General features: G+C 48.8%; 2 protein-coding genes across 4 annotated transcripts; one reads left to right on the forward strand and one right to left on the reverse strand.

Moving 5' to 3' along the window:
* The first annotated feature begins 1,240 nt into the window (after positions 1-1,240).
* Positions 1,241-3,084, forward strand: H2AX (H2A.X variant histone). The gene has a single exon (XM_080366955.1). The coding sequence runs from the start codon at positions 2,350-2,352 to the stop codon at positions 2,779-2,781; it is 432 nt and encodes a 143-aa protein (XP_080223081.1). The 5' UTR covers positions 1,241-2,349; the 3' UTR covers positions 2,782-3,084.
* Positions 3,009-13,321, reverse strand: HMBS (hydroxymethylbilane synthase). Of its 3 annotated transcripts, XM_080366943.1 has the most exons (14): positions 13,187-13,321; positions 13,064-13,117; positions 11,395-11,467; positions 10,667-10,716; positions 10,517-10,572; positions 9,381-9,458; positions 8,981-9,058; positions 7,705-7,780; positions 6,878-6,991; positions 6,327-6,365; positions 5,107-5,226; positions 4,814-4,867; positions 4,204-4,290; positions 3,009-3,982 (listed from the first exon to the last, which is right to left on the reverse strand). In XM_080366943.1, exons 1-14 carry the CDS (start codon positions 13,208-13,210, stop codon positions 3,809-3,811), a joined length of 1,077 nt encoding a protein of 358 aa, XP_080223069.1. In that variant the 5' UTR covers positions 13,211-13,321; the 3' UTR covers positions 3,009-3,808. The 3 variants fall into 3 exon arrangements, with proteins under 3 accessions (XP_080223069.1, XP_080223071.1, XP_080223070.1); XM_080366945.1 differs by lacking the exon at positions 4,814-4,867; XM_080366944.1 differs by lacking the exon at positions 13,064-13,117 and having other exon boundaries at positions 13,187-13,320.
* Between the last annotated feature and the right edge of the window lie 112 nt (positions 13,322-13,433).

The raw sequence follows: 13,433 nt of genomic DNA on the forward strand, positions 1-13,433 counted from the left end.
CGCATGCAAGCAAAGCAAAACAAGGAATTCATTCACAACTTCACATCAGCAGGCAGGTGTTCAGCCATCCCCAGGAAAGCAGGGCTCCATCACATGTAACAGTTACTCAGGAAGACAAACACCATGATGTCGGATGTCTCCCCGCTTCCTTCTTCTTCCCCCAGTTTATATACTCAGCATGACATCATATGGTACAGAATCCCTCTTGGGCTAGTTCAGGTCACCTGTCCTCACTGTGTCCCACCCCAATTTCCCATGCCCCTCCAGTCTCTCACTGGCAGAAGCCAAGAAACTGAAAAGTTCTTGATTTAGTATAAACATTACGCAGCATCAACTAAAAACATCAGTGTCCTATCGACATTGTTCTCACACCAAATCCATAACAAGCACTGCACCAGCTACTAAGAAGAAAATTAACTCTATGCCAGCTGAAACCAGGACACCTGTCTTTGGTCCATGGACATAAAGTGACATGTTATAAAACCATGCCCAAAACTCATAGCACTTTGAAAATAAAGTAACTCATGGTACCCTTTCCCGTTCAGTGCTTTGCATGAAGAATATTGACACACAGTGAAACTAGGTTACACAATACATCTCTGGCTTTCTACCTGGCTAGGGGGCTGATCATTTCTGCAGTCGACTCCCTCCTCTTTCACAGCTACCGGGAACGTTCCCACAAAAGGGCTTGTGTTTGTGAACGTCTTTATCGTCTGCCTTTCTGCCTTCCTTCATGGAGGAGGACCCGTGTGGAACAAGCTAGCAGAGTAAGGATCACTGTGTCCCTGTGTAACAGAGGACATCAGTAAAAGCCTTAGATTAACACAGAACCAAGACCCTGTAGGCTGCAATTACCTCAGATAAAATTTGTTATTAATAGAGCAGAATCTGGCACCATAGTTCACCACAGAACTGCTACTACTTGACAGACAAAACACTTAACAGCCATTGGAGTACCAAGTTAGAGAGTCTGTGCGAGATTGATGGGAGCAAAAAGTGAAATAATGCAACAGCAACGACAGGGATGCTGAGACGGGTGACAGCAGAAGTTGCTGAGCTCAGTACCGCAATAGATGCAAAGCTGCTGCACCTCCACGCACCCAAGTCCAGCCCGCAGCGAGGCAGGGAACATATTCCCAGTAGGCAAAAACACACATGTCCAGTGACACTGATCAACACAGGAAACACACAGCACACAAACATAAATGGTACAAGGGGCTGAATCCTCTTCATTCACCCTCTCCAGCCAGTTTGGAAATCTAGTAGTAGAGTGAATTTGTGTAAACGTATACATGTACACACACACACGAACACAAGTGCCTTCAGCAACTGGCCTTAAACACTCAGTCTGTCCAGTAACTAGCCAGATTTCCTGGTACCAGGGCGTAAGAGAACCCCAGCTCCATATTACTCCCTGCGCCACAAAGCTTCCCGCCTAGAGAGGGAGAGAAATTAATGTCTTCACTAGCTGATCCACATGCACAGCCTTCCAGCGGCCAACTCTCAGGCACCCACCACGTTTTCTCCGATAAGCCAGCATAGACCTGCCTTCAGTAAGCAACTGCTGACCCCAATCTATCCCATATCTGGTCCTGCATGCTCCAAAGCCTGTTGCGATACTTGCATGTCTGGCTCGTTTGTGAGCGATCACATGCGCTGGCATTCTGCCCTAGCCCAGGCCCCCTCTGCACGTGCTCCAGTCTTCCCCTTTGCTGGTACCACTGGCCTGGCACCAGCAAATTTGCTGGCATACACCAGCCCCTTTGGGCCTGCGGCCTGAAGCCCGTTGCTCCGCCTAGCTCTTCGGCTGTCATTGCACACACAGGGCTGCAGGCCCCTCCGCCTGGGGAAAAAAAAAAAACCACTAGATTCGGCGCTTAGCGAGACATGGCAGGCTGCCGAGGCCAAGACCACCGGTCAGCAAGGCAGCCACACGCGGCCGCCCACTGCGCCCCGGCCCGTGCTCCCACGTCCCCGTGTTTTTTTCTACCCACCCGCCTTGCGCCCTCAGGACGCGTTGCCGCCGGCCCCCGCCGTGACTCGCCAGGGCCTCAAGGCGCGCAGCCCCCGCCCCGCCGCTGCGCAGTATGAATTTGGCGCCTTGCCTTCTCATTGGCTGGTCGCCTTCGCCAATAGACTCGGGGCGAGCGCCGTCGTGTCGCGCAGGCGACCAGTCAGCAAAAAGCTTCTTCCGGCAGGCGCGCCAATAGCGAGGTGCGGCGGCGCCGTCCAATGGGCCGAGGCCTCCTTCGCAGAAGGCCATAAAGGGGCTGGGTGGGGGCTCCCTGGCCTCACTTCGCCGCAGAGCTCCGCAGGACAGGGCTTGTAGCCGCAGCTCAGTGAGGCGCCATGTCTGGCCGTGGCAAGAGCGGCGGTAAGGCCCGCGCTAAGGCCAAGTCTCGCTCGTCCAGGGCCGGGCTGCAGTTCCCGGTCGGACGCGTTCACCGGCTGCTGCGGCGCGGGCACTACGCGGAGCGGGTGGGGGCTGGCGCGCCGGTGTACCTGGCCGCCGTGCTGGAGTACCTGACGGCCGAGATCCTGGAGCTGGCGGGCAACGCGGCCCGCGACAACAAGAAGACGCGCATCATCCCCCGTCACCTGCAGCTGGCGGTGCGCAACGACGAGGAGCTCAACAAGCTGCTGGGAGGCGTCACCATCGCGCAGGGCGGCGTCCTGCCCAACATCCAGGCTGTGCTGCTGCCCAAGAAGACGGGCGGCAGCGGCGCGGGCCCCACCAAGGTGGGCAAGAAGGGCGGCGGCCAGCAGTCGCAAGAGTACTAGGGCAGCCCCCCGCCCCAGCACCACACAAAGGCCCTTTTCAGGGCCACCTCCATTACTCACCAGGAGAGCTGCGATCCGCGCGCGCGCGGCCGGGGGGGGGGGGGGGGGGGGCGGGGGGGGGAAAGAGGGCGCGGCGCCGGGCCCGTCTGCCGCAACAGCGTGCCTGGACGCCCGCTGGGTGGCGCTGCAGCACTCAGAACGTCCGCAAAAGACTGACGGAGGGCTGGTTACCATTTAACTGTTTATCGTCTGTTACATTCAGTGGACGTTGCATAGAGAATAAATACTGCTTCGTTTCCAAAACGGGACCTCAGTAAGGTGCCCTCTAGGTGTTTACAAGGCACTGCACCGCACGAGCCCTGCTGAGGATGGCAGGCTGGTAGCAAGTGCAAGGAGCCACAGTGAAAGGAAGGGGCCAACACAGAAAGGCACAACAGCCTGGATTTGGGCTTCCTCTTCAGCTTCCCCTTGGCTGGTTGCTGCACGTGAGTGATTGTTGCAGATTGTCCTTGTAGACAAGCGTACAAGGGAAACACCACCAGTAGTCCACTTGCTTCCTTCTTAACCTAACAGAGCTATGATGAACGTGGCATCTGTGCTACTTCACTATGGGGAACCAAACAGCTGTCTTCCTCTTCAGCATTCTAATGAGTGAGCAGGCCTAAGAGATTAATGACCACTGAAAGCACTTTAGTACTATCACAGTATGTTACGTGTGCCTTGTTCCTAAACACAATAGGAAAGCACTTACAAATTATTTTTTAATTTTTTTTTAGCTATCTAGCTACAAAAATTGTTGAAAAAACTTTAGAGACACTATGCAATTTAGAGAAATGCAGAGGGATGAAAACCCCAAACAGTGTAAACGACTCAAGTTAGTTAACTTGGTATTTCAAGTTTTTGTGGCCAAACATCAGGTAAGACAGATGTGAATATTTAAATAAATCCCTTCCTCCAGAAAAGGATGACAGTGCAGCTGGCCAAGAATTGCTGGAGTTGTAGCAATCATGCTGACCACCCCACAGGTTTAGCGGGCATCATTGAGCTGCCTTGCCACACTAAGGATATGCTTAGCTCCCTTACTCAGAAGTAAGCTAGCTAGTTCAACACCAAGGTTCTCTGCAGCTTCCTGGGCCTGAGCAGGGACATTCTTGGCCGTGATGCCAACATGCTGCACATCATCATTTGGCCCATCTTCATTCTGCAAATAGAAACACTTCAATGTAAGGCAGTGGGAAAGAACAGGCAACGAATAGTTTAAGCCATGTGTGAAATAGTGTAAAATCTGTGGTTTAAGAAGCCTGGAGAACAGTGCACTGTTACAGTTTCCAAGAAACCAGACCCAAAGTAACAGGTTTCAAAAAGTCTGGTTTTGTCATTCAGCTTCAGGTTTGGATTTTGAAGCCACTGTGATTCACGTACCTGTTGGGGATAATTAACACTGGTCTGCATAGTCTCCTTCAGGCTATCGGATCCATCCAAACTGTAGACTGCTCCTGTCAAATACAACTTGGAAAGACATACAGAAGGGATTAATACAGTGTTAACAAGCAAGCAGAAGGCCAACCATCCCTTTAAAAAAACAAACAAACAAAAAAAACCCCACAAAACCACAGAATATACAAAGCTAAGTCTGGAGGGGAAGGCTTCTGTAGTGCAGTGGGATGATTTTTTTTCTAGTTTCCCACCTCCTTAACAGCATTTTGTGTGTAAAAACACTGACTTTCTGGGGTCAGAAGTAAGACTTGCAGATATTGGGGCAATGCTGCCTTTAGAAGAGGAGTGGGATGGTGTGAATCTGGTACTTATTATAAGGGTGTTTTCTAGGAGACTGAGATTCAGTTCAGTAGCCAGACCCATTCTCATACTCCCTCATTGGACACAAACCTGGAAAGCTGAAGTCAGGAGCTTGCCTGCCCTGTTTGGCTATAAAGAGATCTGCTGGAGTTGCCTTCAAGGAAGGATCAGGCAATGCATGGGCAATGGAACAGTTTTCAGAAATAATCCCAGATAAGTACAAAGTACTCCTCACCTGGCCATCTTTCAGCATGGTATTGACAGCAACAGGGACGCTACATCCACCCTCCTAAAACAGAAAGCAGCCGACACTGAGGCTCCTACCCAACACATTCAGAGCAGAGTCCTCTGAAAAGTTTAGGCTGCACACAACCCCCCTCCATTGCTCTTCAGGTGCTTCCCACTTCAGAAGTAATTGCTACTTTGCAGTTTTAGGAAAGCGTAACAGATTCCCACACTATGGCATCAGGTCAACTAGCAGAGCAGTATTTACTGCTGCAGGCAGAAAAGCAAAGACACCACACCTACCAAACGTTTCATAAAGGCTCTCTCAGCAATGCAGCACAACACAGTGTCTGCATCATGCAGGGCAGATACCATGTTCAGTATCTCTTGGTCCTTGGCACGAACTTCCACTGCTAAGGCACCCTAGAAGAAGAAAAAGAAACATAACACATAATAATCATAATTCCTCAACTTCACACATCTCTGTCTGTGCTCAGTATTAGTCATTCAACAGAACTCATGAGGCCTGGATGCATTTCACTAAGGGAGCGATCTTTAGATGTTTAACAGAAATTAATTACAAAACAATCCACTGGTTGCAGAGACATCCTATAGCAGTGCTGTGAAAGGAAGATCAGAACTTACTTCAGCCAAGTGTTCAAGCTCATGCTTCCCCTCAAACCATTCTAGAACCTATCTGTTTAGACTGCACATAGAGAATCACCCACCCCAATGTCCCTTTGTGGCAAGAAGGCTGGATAAATCCAAGCCTCCCAACCTATTCTTAAGACAAAGATCAAGTGCTGAATGAGCAACAGTGACAAAACAATTCTTTCCTAAACTGGGACTGATCAGGGGGAAGGAACTGCACAGCACCCAACAAACACACGAGCAAAATCACTGTTTCAGACTGAATTTGCAGATTCAGTACTTGCAATTGCTAATGCATAGCCAGCTCAAGTTTAGCAAGTCTGATACCCACTGCGCAACACTCTGTAAACTCAGCCACACAGTCAGCATGGGCTGGAATGGTTTGCCTGCCTAAAAACAAGAGCACTAAGAATATGCTCCTAGGCAGGTGTTTCAGCTCCACCCTACACAACCTTAGGGCACCCTGCTTAAGGAAGAAGGAGAGAACATCACAGGTCAAAGATACTGTGATGGTTCTGCTCAATTACCCCAGTACAGTACAGTGCAGTGCAACACTGATCCTGCCAGAGCCTGCCCCACATCTGCCACATCACCTCAGCATAGCAGTGCCACACGTTATCTTTACCATTTACTGTTTTGCCATTACTAACAGAAATCAGTCCCCACGACAGCAGGTAACACAGCTGACTACTGCTCTTTCCACAGGCTGTGCCTAAAATAAGGCGTAACAGCCAACAAAAGAAATCGACATAGTAGTTCTTTGGCAACAAACACACAAGAAGTATTAAGCACAATTGACTACTCTGACACATCAATACTGCCGCCAGCTTTCAATACGCAGCAAGGCTTAAGACCCAAAAGTAGTAACGTACCTGTCCAACAGCATACAGACAATCTTCAGGGCTCAGGAGCTGGAAGAAAGTAAAATCAGAGTTAACTCAAGTTGCACTGTTCAGAATACAGAGAGCCAAATCTATACACCTCTGACACCAACTGCCTGACCAAAGAAATATCACCTCCCCCTTCCCATGCCTCAGTGTTTCTATCTCTCAAGTGATGTAATGCACTTTCCTTCGCCTGGACTGTAATGCTTTGTGGATTAGGTGAACTAGCTAACCAGAAAAATCTGTCATGGACACTGCTGCATTGCTAGACACCAAGTACTGTGAAACACTGAGACATGATCAGATTACAAACTGTTACTGCACCACAGAAAGCTGAACGGTATTAATCCCTGTATGCAGAAAACAAAAACCACCACCAAAAAAAATTATCCTCCCTGAAGCACATCAAATCACAAGCTAACGTGACAACAGATTCAGCAGACTGCATGCTCATCTTCAACAGGACAACCACAAGGACTGAAAGGCAAGCAGTTGATGGTTCAGCAAAGAATGGTATTTTCTGCTTTGCAGCTCCTCACCTGGCCAATGCGATTCTCCCAGCCCATTCTCTTCAGTCCAGCAGCAGCCAGGATGATGGCACTGAAGTCTTCCTTCTCATCTAGCTTCTTTAGGCGGGTATTTAAATTTCCTCTCTGTAGAAGTGATTAAGCAAGTATAGAAATAGCAGGCAAACAGTCCTATAACCACTTAACATTTGTCTGAGTGTGTTTACAGAGCATATAGAACCCAACAGCCTCCAGATGAGAATCAGTCAAGAATACCATCCCAAAAGAAGTGTTAAATATGGATAATTGTTTCTTTAACTAGAATTTTGCCAAGCATTACGGAATATGAATTCAAGCACTGAATCTCAAAAGATACGCACGTCATTTAAATACAACACCAACTCCTTTTGCAGAGCAAAGAACTAGGTTACTAGGACTGAAGTAACGGTGCCTTTTACCACGAGTTCAGGGGCCCGCATCAGAACTAGCAGCCCAAGTTACATCTGGGGTGTTGGGAACCAATGGGCATTTGGCCACACCACTGCGAAAGACACACGGTCAGCACCCATCAAGCAGGCTTTTGAACATTCCTCAGCTTAAAATTCATCTGCATCCTCAGTGCCAGCTAGATTAAGGCGGGCCCCTTCCTTACAGCCTGATGAGAAAGTAGAGGACAGAATGGGCAACTGTGCACTATACAGCCCTCTTCAGCATAGGTTAGTGGAGGCTAGCCTTTGAGGAAGCAGTTTGTTCTTGTAAGTCAAGTGGTATAAATCAGCCTTGAATCTAGATTTCACATTAAGTTCTATTTTCCTGTTAGCAGCTTTACCCAGTTCCCCCGTTCTGCCAGGAAAGGATACAATATCCCTGAATTCTAACTGAGGGAACTTCTTTTTGAGCTGGGCTGCTCTCCGAAGTGAGCTGGTTCCAATCACACTGTGGGGAAAACAAAAATCAATGAAATCCAGAATACTCCTACACTTACCTCCAGCTGGAGATTTGTCAGAACTTTCAAGGAAACCAATGGCAACTTTTTTTTTTTTTTAATTGAATTGAAGATCCAAGAACCTGCCAGTGTTTTACATCTCCTTACAAAAAAGAAAACCACTCTCCAAGGTTTAGCATAAAGCTTGGCTGAAGCTAGATGCAGGCAAGCAACCCCCAAGGAACCAATTTACAGGAGATGCTTCAGGAGGACAGCATCTAGCCACCGTCAAGGACTAACAAAACCCCATTGAAAGACCACAACATTTCTCACAGGGAGCAGGGGAACCACAACTCTGCTGCCCCGAACTGAAAGAGACATAGCCATACAACTGAAGGGACTTCATCAATTACAGAAACGCAGTGGGAGGAGAACCTTTGGAAACAGTATGGTGCATAACTGGAAACCACAGAAAATTGCCAGTTTGAGCCGTAAGCATTGCTCTTCTAGAGATGTATGCTGTTCACTTTTCTTGGTACCCTGGAACCTAAACCAGATGCAATTTTCCTGCTATCCAGATGCGCAGAAGCACGTGTCTACATTTGTGTCACAGCTAGTTTGTTTCTTTAACGCACACACACACAAAAAAGTCTTTCTAATAGTTGCATAAACCCAAGTAATTTTACCCAGTTGTCTCAGACAAAAGGCTCCAATAACCTCCATTAAAAGGCAGGTAATTAAAAATGAAGAAACTGCTCATGCTCCCAGCAGAACCATAAGAAAGTGGCGCCAAAAATCAACAATGAAATCAGAACCGGCTGGGTGAGAAGAGGAGCATAGTTCAGGCCCATGGCAAGATAAAATACTGCACTGGACACCCTGTCTGCATTGTATGCACTCCCCTGCAGTAAGGGCAATACAAAGGAGCAGGAATTCACTCTGGAGACCGTGATAAGAAAGGCTCTAACTTGAGAAAACATTGCACCTCAAGGGTGACTCAAGAGACCCAGCCTCACTGTTTGCAGCACTCCCATGAGACAGCGTTGCTCTTTTCTGCAAGTGGGTTCAGCGTGATGTTTACGGAAAGCTAAAAGAAGGCAGTGTAAACCACTACAGGATAAAGCAAGGAGCTCATTGACCTGCTGCTGGGAAGTATCAACAAACTCCTCCCTTCTCTTTTTACACCATACTGTCTTCCTCTTCCCACTCACCTCTTTTCAGGAAGGAGGCCCAGTGTTTTCCCACAGTTTTTGGGATGAAAGACAACAGCATCAAGTGGGTTTTCCCTTCTGCAAAATAACACAAGCACAGTATGGCTGACACATCATTTAACAGAAGGCTGTTAAGCTTAACAGTTCTGCTATCAATCCCCAGAGGAACTGCCTCTGGCTCAAAACACCCCACCACCGCTGTAAAAACAAGAATTTCCAGGAAACCTGCTGGCTACAGAACACTAGGACAGCTCTAATATTTCTAGTGTTTCAGAGGTTAATCAGAGGGTGGTCAAATTTGAAACACCTAAAAGGACCTAAGCTGCCTTTGCTTTCCTACGCCTACCACCACTGTAAGACACAAGTCCCTCAGAGAATTGAGCCTCGCACCCACACTTACTTGCAGACAGCACCAATGGTAAAGCCAGGAGGAAGAGACGTTGGCAGGTCCTTCAAAGAGTGAACCACAAGGTCAACTCTAAAAATCAGAGGAGAGTAATCACTGAACAGATGGCTGAGCTCATGCGGTACCTACCAGCGACCTGCAGGTCATCTACAGAAAACCGTGAATCCACCCTGGGAATCAGTTTGGAGAAGAGGTAGGAATTTCAGGATTCTATAGCCAAAATTACTACAGAATTCTCTAGTGTTACTCCAGAAAAGCCACTTCACCTTTCTCTGTCTCTCTTTTCCCACCTGTAAAAGTAAGAGAATGCCTTCCCCCCAGTAGGGATGCAAGACACATTACAACAATCAGGTTGAATGAGGGGAAGACACTGGAGACATTCGCATGGAGACAGTCATCGTACCAATATGCAACCAGTATGTTATCTGATATTACGCTTCAAACTGAAAATGATAGCTAGCCAAAGCAACAGAGCAGACAGCTTTTAGAAGACAAACAAACACCATTGTAAATGCCCGAGTCTCCAGTATTTTTTCACCGACTTTACTCAAAAATGCCTATGTGTCAGAGATGCAGAAAAGCATCTTTGTTTTCAAACTTACTAAGGTGTAAACACTACTAAAACCCTTCTCAGGACATTGAAAAAAAAAACCAAAGCGCTCATATCTCTCTGCTCCAGCAGAAGCCTGAACTGAGTTTTTCTGTAGAAAGAAGTTACCCAGAAAGCAGCACAACTTGTCCATGCCCAATTCTCCTGCACATTTAGCATGTAAATATGTTAATAAATGGTAACACGGTAACACTAAATATGTTATGTAATACATTAATGCCATCCACAAAAGTATTTTTAAAAGAAGGTACTCATAACCAGGAAGTTTAGATGACATCCTCTCTGATGTGCGTGAAACACACAAATTCGGGAGAAGAAAACCTAACCGGGGCAGCCCAAGCAACAACAACTCCACTTCAAAATATGTGGCCTAAGCCCAGGGTAGAGACAGGAAAGAAAAGAAGACCATGACTTGTCAAAAGATTTCTTTCTTAACCAGAGAGGTGCCGGAACAGAAGCCAAAGAGGTCCGAAAAGAGCACCACGAATGCCAGAGGAAGAGAAAAAAAATGAGCTCTTACTCATTTCTTTCAAGTGCATTTTCCAGCTCTTTGGTGAAGAGGCTCTTCTCCCCAATCTAGACGTAAATGGAAGAAAGCCACAAAACATATTGTCTGCAAATATATCATCCAGTACAGTTACTTCTGGCATAGAGGAAGGAGATCCTTTACCTTGGAAAGTGCTGTATCCAAGATCTTGTCTCCAATTGTTGACATGGCAACTGCTCAGAGAGAAAGCACAGGTAAAACATGAGGGTCTGTCAGGGCACCTAAGCCTACACCAGAAACATCTGCATAATGTGTAATGAGCAGCACAGTGTCACACACTACTGCATGAACACAGACTCCAGATAAATATAAGAGCAGCTCACTTCTGGAAAGTACACTGCACTCAAGATCAGCAACACCAAGACTTCCCTCACTCTGTTTTTGAGGGCAGTGAAGAAAAGAGGGCAGGTTTTGGGAAGAGCTGACCCAACGGAAGTTTCCACAATCTTCTTCTGGAGTGCCAGTAAACAGTCAGTCATCAGTTCTCTTCAGTGTATGCTGAACTCCCATTATTCCTGTTGAGCGCCTCAAGCCCCAGACAGGAAAATGCACCCAGTGGGGTGCAGCCAGAGCAACACCAGGTTCTCAAACAGAGGAAAGTTAACACCAGCTGCATGATGTACTTAAAGCTCCAGTCATCAGGAGCTTATGAAAACCATCTTTCTCCCCTAGCAGAAACCAGCAGTGGTTGCTCAGCCACACAACCCTACTGAATTCAGACGGTGCTCTTAGATAAGTAGGGTCAAATCCTCCTCCTTGTGACAGCACTCTACACACACCTCTTGCTCCCAAAGATAAGCCACTGACTCCTGCTGCCCCTCTACCGCAGGGCAGCATCCAAAAAAACTTACCAATCTCAAAGCGGAGGTCAGGGTATAGCTCACGGAGGACCTCAACTACACTGTCGGTCTGAATACGGGCCAGCTGCAACGAAGCAGAAAGCAAAGCCCTAAACAAAGAGCACATGCTCCATACAGTAGCTAGAGAGGCCTTTGCCATTTTCAATGGTCAGGCATGCATGTCCGCTACATTCCCTAAATCAAAAAGCATTAGAAATAAGCAGCCCCAAGTAAAATTGCTCATAACATATAAATTCCTTGAACCACGTGAACTCATATCATGTACAGAGCATTTCACTGAATAACTTATTTTATCGACTAAGGGGCAGAAAAACGTCTCTTCAAGTCCAGTGCTGTTGTGATCCAAGCACTGACAAGGGCAAAGCGAAGAATTTATAGTTAGCGACTAGAAGAGAAGCCTACATGTCAGGATTCACATGCCCTACTTCCAGCTGTGTTATTATGATCATTAGCTGTCCCCCAGTCAGAAATTCCATTTCTCTATACCACCTTTGGCACCCTTATTCCTAGACAGCATTTACCTACCTGACTCTGAGCTATTTGGTTTCACCTCTGTGCAATGTGACTGCCAAAAGAGTAAACAAAGCCATCTTCCTGTTGCTCAGTGACAAAAGAGTAAGACCTACCGCACACTGCGTACACTCTGCTTTTTCTAAGTGTATGAATTTTACCAATACTCCAAGTTTTGGGAGGAGCCAGTAGGATTTCACTGTACCGCTGAAAAAAATCTATAGTTATTGGCAAATATGACTTACTTATCCTCTATTAAGATCAGAGGTCTATTGACAGGTTCTACAGATACAAGAAGAAAAAAAGTAACAGCTTAGTTAGGTCTGCATGCACAGCAGGCAACAGGTCTTAAAGCAGTAAAGTGCAGGACTAACATGCCCTTGCATAAGAACAGCACAAGCAAGTAAAATAAAAACACAATTAGACTAGCAGAGGCTCATTCCACACATGCAAGCAGCAGCAGACCAGCTTTTCTCCCACTGATGAGCTGTGTAGCCTGTGGCAATTAACTTTGTACTAAGGACCATGGTTTCCTTATGTGCAAAATGAATACAAATAGCTGCTTCCCTTTGTAAAGTGCCACAGGAGCCACAGGTTAGAAAACGAGGTAGCATGCATGGACATCTACCCATGCCCTGCTGTCTACGCGAAACACCTTCCTGAAAGCACAGAATTCTTCCTGGAACGGACAAGATTATCTCAGAACAAAGGCCTGAAGGACATTTATCGGCCTTTGCCAGTCTGCTCCTCCCTGCTGCGCCCAGCTGGCAAGCGATACCGGCTGTATCGCTAGCCCTATCCCTCCGCGGGCCTGAGCAGCTCGTCGCTGGGGCGGTTGGGTTGGATTGTGGGGGCTTTTCCCGCATCCCTAGGGCAGTTGCACAAGCTTCGCCAGGTAAAAAACCCACAGCAAGCCAACCGCGAAAAGCGCTCGCACCCCGGCCTCCCCAACGGCACCCCGAGGGGCCGCGCAGCCTAGAGCGGGCCCTCACCTGGGCCCCTAAGAACTTGCCGCGGGAGCCGCCAGGAAGGGACCGGGCCGCGTCGGCTCAGCCCCTCTTCGCCGCCCGCCGGCGGGCAGCAGCCGCGGTGCCGGCCCCCGGCCCCTCAGGCTGGGCGCTCCCCGCGCCCCGACCCCGCCGCTGCCTACCTGGCTCCGGCGGGTGCCCACGCGGACCGCTCCACCGCCCACGCCGTTCTCGCCCTGCGGCAACAACCGGGTCAATGCCCGCCCCCTGCCCCGCCGGCCCGCCCCCGAGAGACCCCGACTCACGGCGGCCGCGCCCCGCTCAGCCATGGCGCTGCGTCGCCCTCAGCTCCAGCTCCCCTCACTGCTCCATGGCACCGCCCCGCCTCCCCGCGTCACGTCCGGCTGCTCGCGTCACGGCGGCCCTTTGCCGGCCCCCAACGGCCCCGCCGCCGAGGGAGGGAGGCGCCCCCGGCACCGAGGGAGCGAGCCCGTAACGGCCACGGCCCCGAGGGAAGGAGCCCGGCCCCGAGGGAGGGAGCCCGCCCCCAGC

Source organism: Falco punctatus (assembly GCF_963210335.1).
Source record: "Falco punctatus genome assembly, chromosome: 16".
In the NCBI taxonomy this organism is placed as follows: Eukaryota; Metazoa; Chordata; class Aves; order Falconiformes; family Falconidae; genus Falco; species Falco punctatus.